The following is a 14,160-nucleotide window of genomic DNA, read 5'->3' as shown; positions in this document are numbered from 1 at the left end:
AGTGCCTCTCGAGTTTTTGGTGTGACTCTGGGATGGGCTCAAAATATGTATTTCCAACAGGTTCCTGAGTGATACTGATGCTGCTGGTCCAGGGACCACGTTTTGAGATCCATTGGTCTAACAGGAAGGAAACCCAGATTGGATGAGATCATGCATGAGACTTTGTAATGGTGAATGGCCCTGACAGACATTTCTCATGGAAGAATTGCAAGAGCCTAATATCTCAGATGCCAAGAGAGGGTCTCCTTTAACAGAAGCTTTCCCCTTTCTCCTTGATTTCATAACTTCTTCAACGTGGTAGAACATTTTCCTCTCATCCTGGCCAGATGCTCTATAGCAGATGGCATACGTTAGAGCTTTATAAACAAAAGTCTTGCTTGGGTCCCACTCCTACAGAGATTCTGAAGTAATGATCTAGTGAGGGCCAGGGAATCGTTATTTTAAACTTTCCCAGGTGAGTCTAATGAGTGGCCAGGATTGGAGTTTTGTTTTTTTTTATTATTACCATGGGCTGCCTACCCCCTAATCTGCTGTGCACTCCCTTTGTCTGAACTTGTCTCTGTTGCTACTTACAAGTCATAGTACATCCTCTGCTGCCTGCTTGTCTCTGTCTTTCCTGATTAGTCCACGTCCTGTTGGTTATTCTTTCCTCCAGTTCTCTAAGAACCCACCTATAGTAAGGTCCTCATCTGTGATTGAGAATTCCAAGTTACCTGGCTTATTTCATAGGACACCAGCAGATTTTGCTGTCAACATCTTTGTGAGAACTTTAGGTAACAAATGGTTACTGACATTTGTGTCTTTCAGTGATGCAGAAAGTAGAAAATTGTGCAAGAAGATGAAAGTTGACCTGAGCCCAAAGGACAAAAAGGTCGAATTATTCCATTACCAGTAAGTACACATGGGCATTTCCAATTTCCAAGTAAGTGCTGAAAGCTTTCATTGGTATTCTCAGTGAACAGCAATTTTTTTAGTTAGGTTAATTTTATTTCAGAATGATTTTTTTTCTGTTCACAATTATTTCTTTTAAAAAAATCCTGAACTGTGTTCAATAGCTGAATCTTATTAAGATGCTGCAGGAAACCAAAGGTATGTATCTTCACAACCATTTTTAAAGTTAACACCTTTCTCTCCTCATTTGACAGGGATGGTGCATTTCATACTGAATATAACCGAGCTGTGACATTTAAGGTAAATTCACCTCCCTCATTCTCAGCAGAGGTAGAGTCTGAATGGATGCCCACAGTCTGGCAGGTTTCCTCCGAGAGAAGGGAGGGAGGATTACACAAACTGTTCTTCTAAATGACCTGGTGGATTCTTAATCTCTAGAGCATATGTCAACAGAATATCTGGAAAAGTTTGTGACTGAACACAACGGGGATGATCCAGTGTATTGCGACCAGACAATTGTATTGCTAGGGCTAGGGCTCACAGAACCTACAAACCCGTTGTATAGGCTGGGTCACAAACCCCTCACCTGCAGGTCCACGAGCTAGGTAATAGGAAAAGATCCTGGGAGCTGTGGGTAAAAATTAATAGGCTTTATTCAGATGCAAGCTCAGGTAGCTAGCAGTAGCCGCCCTAGTGGCCTGCCGGGGCATCCCGAGGGCACTGTGGATCAGAGCTGTTCATCCTTTATACTTAAGTCTGATAACCCAAGACACCTGAGCACACATACACAATTGCATTTGATAATAACCAAGAAACACCTGGGCAAACGTGCATATTTACATCAAATGCTCGGCAAGACTTCAAACCCCTTGAGGGACCCTGACCATTTATATTTACTTTCCCTACATCCAGCCTTGTAGATAAGAATATATTAGCAGTTGTTGAGTGAGGAAGGTGACATCACACTTCTCCCCTCCAAAGGCCAGGGTCTCCTTTTACAGTGGCTTCAAAGCCTACCCCTTTTCTCTGTGGTGGTGTCCATAGGGGCCACCCACAGGCCGGACAGGACCTACTGTGCCCGGGTCAGCACAGGGTATTGGATATGGGCATGTTGGCACCTTTGGGCTGATGCAGCCTGTTCTCGATGAGATGTGGTTGTCACTGAGGTGTTTCCTACTATCAGTCCAATTTAGAAGTAGATGGAAAAGCGTAAATGGAAATAAGTGAGATCCTGTAATCTACAAATGCTGTCTTGTTATTGCGAAGCAGCTACCCCAGCCCTGAGTCCTTCTGCTGTCATTTGACTCCTTCCCTCAGCACTGGCATTCCCTTGCTCCAGCCAGTCTTCGACTTCCAGTCCAGGCGACATTCCCCTGCCTTGGCTGGGCCTTATATTTCTTCTGGTCCTGATGTGTGCTGAACCACTTTCCCTAACTCTTCCGCTTCTCAGACTGGGTTGGACCCTGCACTCCTGTCTCTTCGTCTGTCTGACTTTCTTTGCCTGTGTCTCCTTCCATCCTTTTCTGTCTTCTGTCCATCTGCCTATGCGGCTGTCAGTGCGCTTCTCCCTCTGTCTCCTCCTCACCCCCATCTTCCCAGGTTATGTTTATCCACTAACATTCACTCTTTTTTTAAGTTGCTGCAGCTTTTACCTTATATAGGGACTGAGCCTGATTACTCATCTAAACACCCACTTAGACATGTAGAAAATTCTTCCAACTGGAGTCGTTCAGCCCTTCTTACTCTGTGTTAAGATGTCAACCAAAGTCCTGGGAGGGAACATGTGCTTCCCAGGAACAAGGTTTAGTTGGGTGGGTTGGGGGAGGTGCTTATACAGTGATGGAAAGGGGCTGGGTTTTTGTTTTATTTTTGGAGGCTGTGTTCAGTTTCTATTTAGCCAGGACCCCTGAGAAATCTGTCCTGCCATGAAGCTGCTCAGAACTGGAGTAGCAGGAAAGTAGAAAGAAGCCCAGGTGGCCCCAGCTTGCCACCGAGTGTCTGGGTGGGAGAGGCAGAATCCTGGCCTTTATCCCACTCCTTACAAAGATCAGGTGTCTCGGGTCACCTTTCTCTCACCCATCCTGTGATTTCTGCATCAGTAAGCTGGAGAAGTGGGCTGAGCATTGTACAGGGTCAGTCTTTTTTTTTTCAGATGGAGAGAGGGCATCCTTAGTCCCAGGGTCTCCAAAGCCCACAGGGCCAAGAGGGACTGGGGCAGAGTCCCTGGGGTTCTCCAGGGCAGGGGGAAGGTGGTGTAATGTTTCTCATGAACCTGATGGCTTCTACCTTTTCAGCTTGAGCAGCTGAGATCAAAGCCAGCCTCGGTCACTGATTAACTTTCTTTTCAGGGTTTCTCCTGGGACCCTATCTCCAGAGAGATGGAGGAGCCCTTGGCAGGGGTGGTACACAGTCTGCAGGCTCATGCTCTGGCTGTTTTTGCTCTTATCCTGCACGGTTGGACAGGGGCCTTGTCACAGGGACTGTGCCATGGCCCCTAAAGAGGTCAGAGGCCAGATAAATGAGGGATTATTACATCTCCCCGTTTGCAAAGAGCTGGGAACTCAAAGAGGGGAACTTTCTACATAAGCAGCTCTTTGGTTGTCAGCGTGTGTCTACCAAAATTCTTATTATGTGAGTGGTGAGGACTAGAGGTGCCTGGAACCCCAGTTTCAGATGACCCTCTGATGACCTTCCCCCAAGGCCCTGTGGCTACAGCCACGAGGATGTCCCGAAGGCCAGCTGCGGATGTCAGGCCATTTTCCTGGGATTCTGAACACTCAGAATAGGACAGCTGAGGGTGGGCTCTCTGGTGCTGCTCCCTGTAGGCTTTTCCACTCAAGGCCTTATTTACTTAGACCAATTTGGAGAGAGCCTGTAGATGGGATTATTGTTACTTAACTTTGGTGAAAAGAGAACAATCCTCAACTGAAAAACAAAGTTGTGAGAATGAATGTGTCAAGTTATATTAAAAAGAAACCATTCTTCCTTTTCCCTCCTCACATGTCTTTTTTTCTTGATGCTGGGGTAGGGGTGGGGGCAGGGAGGCTTTGCTAACGCTGAAGCTTAGCTTATACTGAGTGTGGGGACAGGAGCCCCCCACCCCCCAAAGCAGCAGTTTCTAACGTGTTTTGGGTTCCTGATCCCACTTAGAATCTACTGAACATGGACCTTCTCTTCAAAACCAGTGTGTGTGTATACACTAGAGTAAATGTTTTCCTGTAAGTCTGGAGTTTCACAGACTCCTGGAGCCCATTGCACTCCCTGCACCAGGTATTTCTGGGATAGCTGGCAAGGGGCACCACCAGCACCTTTCCCACATGACAGGTGGACAGTGCCTCGGCGGCTGTCGGTGATGAGTATGGGTTTTGGAAAGGCCCTGCCAATTCATTTTGGCTTTTGTTGTCATGGTGAAGCTTTGACAAGGGACCGAGAAAGGGTGAATCTGCCTTTTGCCCTAGCAGAAGTGGCTGTTCTCTTGCCAGGAGGCATTTCACAGCTCCATTTGGACAGACGGGAAGTGCTACCTGACAAATCCTGCGAGATCTTGTCTGTCTCCCAGTCTCCCACCCTTTGGAAGGTAGTTCCTTTTAAATAGGAATTTCTAGAAATAATGAGCCTCACTGAGATCTTCTCTGTGTGTGACCACTGCATGGACTAAATGTGAACTTTCACCAAAAGGGTGTATTCCTTTCTTACCTCAGATCTCCCTCCCGAAACAGACACACAGACACACAGACACACAGACACACAGACACACACACACACACACACACACACACACACACACACACAGACACACCCAGTTCAGCATCTGCTCACTGGAGCTTGATCAAAGTTGACAGAGGTAACAGAATCTTGCTTCTTCTAATTGGGGGATATGGAGGGCTCTGTTGACACAGAGGACAGCAACTCTCTTCCAGTATTGGAGGGATGGAGGCTTGGCTGGTTTGGGTACCCATTCCTGGTTCTCTCAGATGTTCAGCACCACTTCCCAGAGAGACTGTCAAGGGGAAAGGGAATGCCACTTCTGTCCTAGGCCAGCGAAGTGCGGCAGGTGGGGTAGGGAGGGGAGTGGAGGGACCCCTTCTTCCCTGCCCTTGTGTGTCCTCCCCAGAAGGAATGGAGGTTTGAATCAATCCTCCAGGCAGTCTAGAAGGGGGAACTTCAGGAAGAGAAGTGCAGCCAGAGGTGCAAGGCCAGCTGATGAGCTCCCTGCCCTGGGGGCTTCCTATCCTGAGCCCCACCAGGTCACGCACAGCAGAGGAGGGTCAGGATTCAACCCACTCCAAAACCACTTTCGGTCATGAAACACCAAGCAGGTAATAAGTAGGTGTGATTATCTGTTTATAGGATTGACAGGTTTAAGGGCTCCAGGAATGTAAAGGATCTGCTTTGGACAAGACTTGGAGACCTTTATTCAACTGATCAGAAAGACTTCTTGGAGGAGATGAGATTTTGTAGAAGCACTAGTTTGTCTCTGGTTTGAATAAACTAATTTACTGTCTCAAATTTCCTTTCTTTTGTCCATGAAGACACATAGTAGGTGTGGATCAGCTGATCAGAGTGAGTAAGGTGTCATGTGATTGAAAATGCCTGGTGGGACTGGTGGAGGTGCACTTCTGGGGCACATAGCAGTGATGTCAGTGGACAGTGGAAATCACACACCCTCCAAGCATGTGCCACTTGCAGACCCATGCCGAGCACTTGGTGTACCTGGGTCTCCAGGCAGGGAAACAGGGCAGGTTCCTAATTCTCCCACCTCCCTATTTTCCTGGCTAAAATGCATTTTCTCTTCTTTTTCCTCAGTCCATAGTGGCCTTTCTGAAAGATCCAAAAGGGCCCCCACTGTGGGAGGAAGATCCTGGAGCCAAAGATGTTGTCCACATTGATAATGAAAAGGTAATTTATTCCCCATCAGTTCTGATGGATGCTGAAAGCTTCCCTGGTAGCAGGGTCTCCTGAGGAGAGGAGCCCAAGGAACTGAGAAATGGGAGTATCCGGGACCACTTGTAATTCCCTCCAAGAAAGCTAGGCCAGGACCCTCATCTTTGATACCCCTGCCCAGCTTTATGATAAGACCGACTTGAGATGAGAGGCTAACTGCCTAAGAACTTTCTCCATTCTTTACCCACCTTATTTAATGTATTTTAACGTGTTTAGATTTTCCTAACAAGAATATAGATTTAAATATCCTGTCCTTATTACGTAATCCAGATGCTGCTGGGATTGGCTTTGCATTTTGTTTGTTTGTTTATTGTTTTTATTTTGTTTTGTTTTTAGAATGATTTGAAAGATTTAGGTTGGGATTCTAGAGACTTGGGTCTGTTCTCTTTAATTCTGAGTCATAACTCAGTGTAACTTTGACCAAATTATTTATCCTCTTAAGCTTCAATTTCCAGATTCGGCCAGGAGTGGGGGATGGAAGGGTAGGTCTGGTTTATAGTCTTCATTAGTTCTTCGAGTATTTAACAAAAGCTGTGATACAGCTCTGTGCGTCTTTATCCATGTGTACTGGTTTGTACTGTGCCTTACTTGCTCAGTTGTGCGTCAGCGGTACAGGTGGGCTCTTCTTTGTTACGTTTCAAATGGTCTATGAGGCAAGCAGGGCTTTTGTGGCAATGGAGGGAGAAGGCTCGCTCCTATCTCGATAAAATAAAACATAACTTTTGTCTTCTTCCATCTCTTCTCTCTTTTCATTTAAAATTATTGACTTGACTCATACTGCTTGTTAGCCCAAAGGAAAACAATGCCTTTTTTACTCTCTGGAGGAGGGATTGCATGTGATCGGTGGGCCAGCCAGGTGGGTCTGTGGGATTCAAATGAAGTGGTGGGCATCACGTGCTCTGGGCTGGACAGTGCCACTGGTGTCAGCTACAAGATAAAGTCTTGTTAAAAAGCATTTGGGGGCAGAACAGAGGGGCAAGTGTCCTGAGAGGGTGACCCATGTGCCTACAGCTGTGAAAAAACAGGGATCCCAAACCGAGTGTTGCTCCCGTGATCATAAATGTTTTTGGCTTCTCTGGAAAGTGGTTGCCTGGCTCCTCCCCCAAATATTATGACCGGAACTTCCGTAGATTGTTCCTCTGTAACTGTAGGAATATTAAGCAGAAATGTTGTCTTCACACCCATACACAGTCCTCTTATTGTTATACTTTGTGCTCTTTTCTCTCATTTGGAAATATAAGGTATAGCTGCTTTTCCTCTAATAGAATCCCCACACGAAATAACTAGAAGTTCTAAATTCAAGTTTGAATTGCTGACTCAATTCGTAGGCTTAGAATTCCGTACTCAGTGAAGGTAATTAGCATCTTTGAATGTAATATTTGTTACTGTTCAGGATATGAAACCAAATTGCTACAGGCTCAATAAAACTTTTTATTCTCATCTCCTAAGGGGTTTTATCACCAGCAATCCCAGAAGATCGTTTCAAAAGTATTTGCATCCTCCACCCCTAGTTAGGACCAAATACCTTGGCTACTAATTCTGTTTTGTAATGAGTGCCTTAACCCTCTAGTTATGTAAACAAGAGTAAACTTTTTCAAAATTTATTATAAAATGTTTTAGATACCCACAAATATTTGTAACTTTTTTATTTAACTGAAAATTTTAAGTAGTACATATTCATTGCTGAAAATTTGGAAAATACCATACAGCTTAAGCATAAAAGAAAAAAATCACCCCATACCTTTCCATTGAGAGAAACTCACTGCTGATGTTTTTGTAGTCTTCCGAGCTTTTAACATGATGCATACATAAACATTTTCACTCACAAAAATGTCATTACATTTTATATGCTATTTTGTTAAGTTGCTTGTTCCCCCCATTTAATGTAATGTGCTCATCTTAGTGTGACATTAAATATTCCTCAGGGCCGGCCTGTGGCTCACTCGGGAGAGTGCGGTGCTGATAACACCAAGGACACGGGCCCGGATCCCACATAGGGATGGCCAGTTAGCTCACTGGTTGAGCGTGGTGCTGACAACACCAAGCCAAGGGTCAAGATCCCCTTACCAGTCATCTTTAAAAAAATAAAAATTAAAAAATAATAAAAAAATAAATATTCCTCTTCCTTGTTTTTAATGATGCAGTAGTGTTCCACTGTACGGATGTGCCGTCACTTACCTAATGCCTGTGTTGCTGCCAGAAAGCTGCATTTTGAAATTTTCTCTTATTTTCCTTATTATTCAAAAGAGGAAAACCTCTAATTTTCTTCTGCCAAAACTGGTTAGAGGAGCTAATTTTAATCAAAATATGCCCTCTCATGGTGCTTCACCACAGTCCTTGACAGAGTTGCTTTTCCACATCCATCACTGGCTATCTTTGGAAGGAAAGTCTCTATCCTGTGTACACTTAAGTCTTTACATTAGCATGTGTGGCCATTTGTCTTTTACATTTGTTGTATTTATTTATTTAATGAGTCATTATGTATTGCCTAACCATACGCCAGGCATTGTTCTAAGCAGTTTACAAATACAAATGATCCCTTGCTTGTAACTTCCAGGAGGGCGGGGCAGGCCTCATCCTTCTGCCTGTGGGCACAGTGGAGTCCTGGGGACAGCGGTGGTGGTAGGGCTGCAGCTGGGGGAAGAGATAAGCAGGTGTGAGTTAACCTGTGTTCCCACAACCAGCAGATCCCCCTCCGGCCAGGTCGGGCATACGTGAAAACAACCACCCTTACCACAACGAAGCCACTCCATGAAATCACACGAAGAAGGGGCAGCCTGTTTGACAGCCTCATGGGACAAAAATAGCCCCTTGCCATCTCAGTTGTTCAGGTGGAGGTGAAAGTAAAGCCAGTAGCCTGGTCCTGACTACTTCATCTCACCAGATCCCATGGGCCTCAGTTTACCATCAGCAATATGTGAGGGCGATCTAGAGTATAGATCATCTCTTGAGGTTCTTCCAGCTCCTGACCCGCCCTCACTCTGTACTGCATTCCCCCATTCCCAAGCCAGACGCCTGTGACTTCTGAAGTGCTCGCCCCTGTGCCTCCAGCCCCATGGGTACAGGGGGGGGGGAGGGAGGTCACATCTCGTTATTGTGTTGTGTGTGACCTGCCAGTATTCTCTCTCTTTGTGCCTCAGGACTTCAGACGGCTCCTGAAGAAGGAAGAGAAGCCACTCCTGATGATGTTTTATGCCCCCTGTGAGTGAACTTTCTCCTTTGGGCTGGAGTTGGTTGTTCAGTCTCCTTGTGGGTCATGGGTGGCTGGGGGTCACAAGGGGGAGTTGGGAACTAGCCTGGGTCTCTCGCACTTATAACGCTGAATCACGTTGTTTGCCCTACCTCTCTGTCTGCACCTCTTTCCTTCCTGTTGGCCTTTTCACCTGCCCCCCCACGCCCCCCACTGCCCACCAGCATCCTTCTGCCCGCTTCACCCTGAGCTCCGCCTTCCCCCACCCCTCTGCCTCCTGTGGGCCTGAAGACACATGTCTCCTTTGCTGCTTGATGGAACCACACCTCAGCATCAGGTCACTGTCTGCGGTGCTGCTGCTGTTCCGCCCCTCTCGGTCATGCCATGCATCTCCATCCAGAGCCTGGCCTGCCCTGGGGGCAGCAGCCCATCCAGTTCTGGCTACTACATCCCTCTGCTGGGGCTGCCTGGGAGGGGTGGGGGACCAGGGTCGGAGAGAAAGGGGGCCCCTATATTCGGGCTCAGTCCCTGATTGAGGCAAGAGGTCACAGGGAAAGAAGAATCACTGAGATGACATCCAGAACACCTGAGTTCTGATTCCAGCTGTGCCACCAGTGAGCTAGGTGAGTTAGGCCAAGTCCTGCACCTCTCTGGGTCTCAGTTTCCACATCTGTAAGAGAAGGGGTTGAATTCAAAGCATTGGCTTTCTCACTTGTGGACTGCATTAGACAGAATTAAAAATATTTTTTATTTTTACGCAGTACTATATATATAAATTATATGTAAATAAGCTGAAACAAAAGTTTCATGAAACCATACTTCCTACTTGCTATCTACTCTTTCTTTCTTTTTGTTTTTGCATACTTTCCATTTTGTCACACACAATGGGGTCAGGATTTATTTATTTATTGAAACATAATTGATTGTACATATCTGTGAGGGACAGCATTGAATGTCAATACCTGTGTACAATATGTGATGCTCAAATTTGCCATATACTCTTCACCAGATGTAGTGCACACTATTTTCTATCCTGTTTTAAAAAATATTGGTTATTCCTACTGCTTTATAACCTCTAATAAAGGGTCAGCAAACTATGGCCCGTAGGCTGGCTACTTTTTTTGTAAATAAATTTTTACTGGATCACAGCCATGCCCATGCATTTATGCATAGTCTGTGGCTGCTTTTGAGCTGTAACAACAGATATGAGTCTGATAACAGAGACAGTATGGCCCACAAAGCCTCATATATTCACTGTCTGGGCCACCCCTGCAGTTGTGGGGCTCCAAACCACAGATTGGAAAGCCCTGGATTAGAGCCTGCTAAGGCCCTTTGAGCTGTGACTCCGTGAACTGTGTATGCTCTTCCAGAAGCCAAAGGTCTGCCTCAAGGCTGGGGGAGCTATATGTGGTGGGATGTGGGTAAGGGTGTCATAGGTTGTGACACCAGGCTTCCATGTACTGTCGAAAACCCATCCCAAATCCCCCATCCTGAGAAGTTCTTTAGCAAAGGCCTCTCCCATCTCTACCCTGCTGATGCCCCTCTGTGGGGTTCGGATGGTTCTGCCTGATGTGGACCTGTAGTGTGTTCACCATGACAGCAGCCTCGCCCGGCCCATTCTGACTGCTGGCTGTCCTCCAGCCCCAGCCTCCTCCCTGGCCCTTTGCTTGTCCCAGGGTGCACCTGCCTGGGGAGGAGGCCGTGGTATCCCGCTTCCTGTAGATGTGGCTATGCCCAGCATGGCCTGCACTTTAACCCTAGCTCGTTCTCTGTATTAGTGTTCATAGTTGGTTTCACCCCCTTTTTGTTTTTTCTTGGAGAGATCTCATTAGCTGCCCAGCTGTGAAATGCTTTAGGAATTATCCTGCCTACACAGCCTCTTGAGGACTGGGGCCTCCTTTGGCTTACCTCAGAACCCTTCAGGGCTCAACACATTGGTTAAATGAAACCGGGAACCAGAGTGTGTATCAGGATGCATACATGCCACAAGGCAGGATTGTGGTGCGACTGTGCAGGCTCAGTGCAATGACACTCATCACTGCAAGAGTGGCTCACTAGCCATCTGCACCTGAGCGTTTGTGCTGGCTGCCCCACACACGCCCCAGGCAGGCTGGCAGTGTGCCACCCACTCATGGTAGCAGAGGTGTGAGCATGGTTATCTTTACATGATGGAAACGGGGGAAGGAAAGTTAGTACCTTGTAGGTGTCACAGAGCATATTAGTCATAGGGGAGGGAGGAGAAAACGTAGTGAAGTTAAACTTTTGGTGGAGGGTTGGATTGGATGGCCTCCTAGTTCCCAGAAAACCTCAGGACTTTTTGTGTTGTGTGTTTGTGTGTTTTTTAAATGAAACAAACTCCTTTTATTATACCAGTCTAATCAAGCCTTCATGGCATCATAATCCAGCTCACCCCTGGGATACACAGCAGTTCCCTACCTGGGAAGTCTGTCAGAACTCTGCTCCTTTGTCACTTGTGGGATGAAGGAACCCAAAGGCAGTGAGGGACTTCACTGTGGCAAGGAGGAGACCTACTGCTTATGCAGAAAATGTTTGTTCAGTGAACTAATGAGAAAATAAAGGGCTGACTGCTCTGACTGTTGGGGTTCGAGAGTGATGATTAGTCTTACCTCTTCTCCTGCCTCCTACTTGAAGCAGTTGAAAGATGAGCTCAGATAGGAATCACAGTGCCACCTCTGTTTTTGGTAAAGTTAATTGGAAACTGGCTTGGCCTGTGGCTTCCTATTACTCCTCCATCACCTCTTTCCCCAGTAACTTCTCCACCCAGAGCTGCGGGCCTCTGCCTACAGGGATGGCTGGAAGATTTGTCAACTGTTTGGGGAAGGGTGAGGTAATGTTGCTGCAGGCTGCAGACAGAGCTGGGAGGGGCATGCCTCACCTGTGGAGACAGGCAGTAAATTAAGCTCCTGATATATGAATGTGGCCCAGTGGGTGTCACACTCAAGTCACTGAGTGAAGAGTGGGTGAGAAGCTGCAAGTGCCCCCCTGACTTTCCCTCCTGGGGAATGGAGTGACATTCTTTTCCCTCTGTAGAAGTGTCTCCCCACCACAGACCAGGAGGCAGACTCTCAGGCCTTGTGTTGAACTGAGATGTCTCTGTGGACACTGATGTCCCCTGCCGAGTGCCAGACTTTGCCTGCCCTCCTATGTCACTTGCCCAGGAGTTGCACAGGCAGCATGGGTGGAGGGGAGGTGCAGGCCAGTGTCTCATTGTTCCTGGAGCTGAGCTTGCTCTATGCCAAGAGGCCTCCCATTTTCCCTCCCATGTGGCATCCACCTGGTGTGTTCCCACTAGAGCATTGCCCCTGTATCCATTCTCTCTGAATCCTCACAGTGGGAACAGTGTCCCCTGACAAGCATCATATTCCTTCCTTCATGCTTCTTGCGATGTTCATGCCCTGGTGGCAGGTCCCGAAGAAAGGCACCTCTTGTCTTCTGAGGGCTTGTGTTGGTGCCACGTGCTGACTTGCAGCAGCGCCTTCCCTCCTGCCTCTCCCTGGTCTAAGCCTGGACTGATGGCAGGAACTCAAGCCCAGGGTTGATATGCTGTGGTGTGTGCACATGCGCTTGAGTCTGTCTGCTGTCGCAGTGTTGGGGAGGGACCGTGGGGCACGTTGAATTCTCCTGCATGCAGGAGATGCAGTCTTGTCCAGTACCCTTGGTGCTGGGAGGTTCAGGTGGTCCAGGAGGAATCTGACCTCCCCCTGCTTTTCCAGTGTCTGTATCTGCCCCAGTGAGCAAGAGTGCCCTTCTGATCTGTATTATTCTGCTCCTGGCCTGCCGAGGCATTATTAGCTAAACATGGATTAGAGCTTGTCAGCCTGCTGCCATGTGTCCCTGTCCCTGCTGTGCCAAGTTGAGATGAGAACCAACCTGACACGTGGTTCCAGGCAGCTTTGGTTTCTGTGGCTTTCAGATGCATCTCAAAGCCTGTTTTGCGCAGAGAGGCTGTCAGTAAGGGTAGCAGCCTGGCATGTCAGAAATCCTGGTGTGTGAGAAAATGGAATCTCGTGTTGTGAGGGGTCAGTGCTGAAATGTGGTCTGCTCTGGTTTAAGGGAAGGGGTAGGTTTAAATCAAGGCCATTTGGGGCCTGGCCATCTCTATTCCGAGTCCCCCAAGGCTAGGGGAGCTTCACCACCCCAGGAAAGGAGTGTGACTTCGGTGGACCACAGAACCCCAGAGAGCCTTGAGCCAAAGCCATCACAGAATCCTGCAACGACAGAGCTGGAAGGGGCCTGAGGTTGTCTGGTCCAACCCCCCTCATTTGCCAGAAGAAGAAACAACCCAGACAGAGGAGATGACTTGTCCATGTCCATCAGCAAGTCAAGTGAAGATTAGAGCCCGTGTCCTGAGCCTGGCCCGGTGCTCTTCCCAAGGGGCCAGAGCTAGCACCTTTCATGCTCATCCTGCCTCCAGTCACCACTTAATTCTTGTTAATGAAAGAAAAAGGAGGCATGAAAGTCCCAAAAGTCATTGTGTTTGCAGTCACAAATTTTCCTCCCTAATAGCATTTGAGTCTGGTTAATTTGCAGTCCCTGTCTGGGAATTAGGGACAACTTTTAGTTGTGCATGTAGAGATTGCTCTCCTGACACCTGTTCTGGTTCCCTGATTCCTATTGAACTCATTCTCAGTACCAAATTATTCTGGGCTCAGCTCTTCTCCAGTCGTGTCATGTTTGCATACTCAGTCCAACATTTATGGGTGGACTGCTGGGCTCTGCCCTGTTTTGTGCCGATGAGACTGTAAACTCCTTGGGGGTTTCTATTCTGTTTGTGTTCCCTGGTCCAGGACAGTTCTGAGCTTCTGGAGGCTGAATAAGTGTTTGCTGGGTCGAGGACAGCCTGAGGGGAGAAAGGGCAGGGCACAGGGCCCAGCAGTCACTGTAATTGGGTTTGCTTTTTCTCCTGCCTGTGCCCAGGGTGCAGCATGAATAAGTGTTTGCTGGGTCGAGGACAGCCTGAGGGGAGAAAGGGCAGGGCACAAGGCCCAGCAGTCACTGTAATTGGGTTTGCTTTTTCTCCTGCCTGTGCCCAGGGTGCAGCATGTGCAAGAGGATCATGCCACATTTCCAGAAGGCTGCGACCCAGCTGCGAGGCCACTCCGTAAGTGAGGCAC

At 47.6% G+C, this 14,160-nt stretch overlaps 1 protein-coding gene across 1 annotated transcript in view; it reads left to right on the top strand.

Moving 5' to 3' along the window:
• Positions 1–14,160, top strand: part of PDIA5 (protein disulfide isomerase family A, member 5) — a 90,989-nt gene that overhangs the window by 35,058 nt on the left and 41,771 nt on the right. The window contains exons 6-10 of the mRNA XM_008585738.1: positions 808–891; positions 1,146–1,191; positions 5,698–5,790; positions 8,976–9,036; positions 14,080–14,147. Of these exons, the coding sequence (XP_008583960.1) occupies positions 808–891; positions 1,146–1,191; positions 5,698–5,790; positions 8,976–9,036; positions 14,080–14,147 (352 nt within the window). The remainder of the gene's footprint in view (positions 1–807; positions 892–1,145; positions 1,192–5,697; positions 5,791–8,975; positions 9,037–14,079; positions 14,148–14,160) is intronic.

Source organism: Galeopterus variegatus, unplaced genomic scaffold, assembly GCF_000696425.1.
Source record: "Galeopterus variegatus unplaced genomic scaffold, G_variegatus-3.0.2 Scaffold3689, whole genome shotgun sequence".
Taxonomy (NCBI): domain Eukaryota; kingdom Metazoa; phylum Chordata; class Mammalia; order Dermoptera; family Cynocephalidae; genus Galeopterus; species Galeopterus variegatus.
The sequence above is the reverse complement of the archived record's forward strand: the minus strand, read 5'-3'. Positions and strand labels throughout refer to the sequence as shown.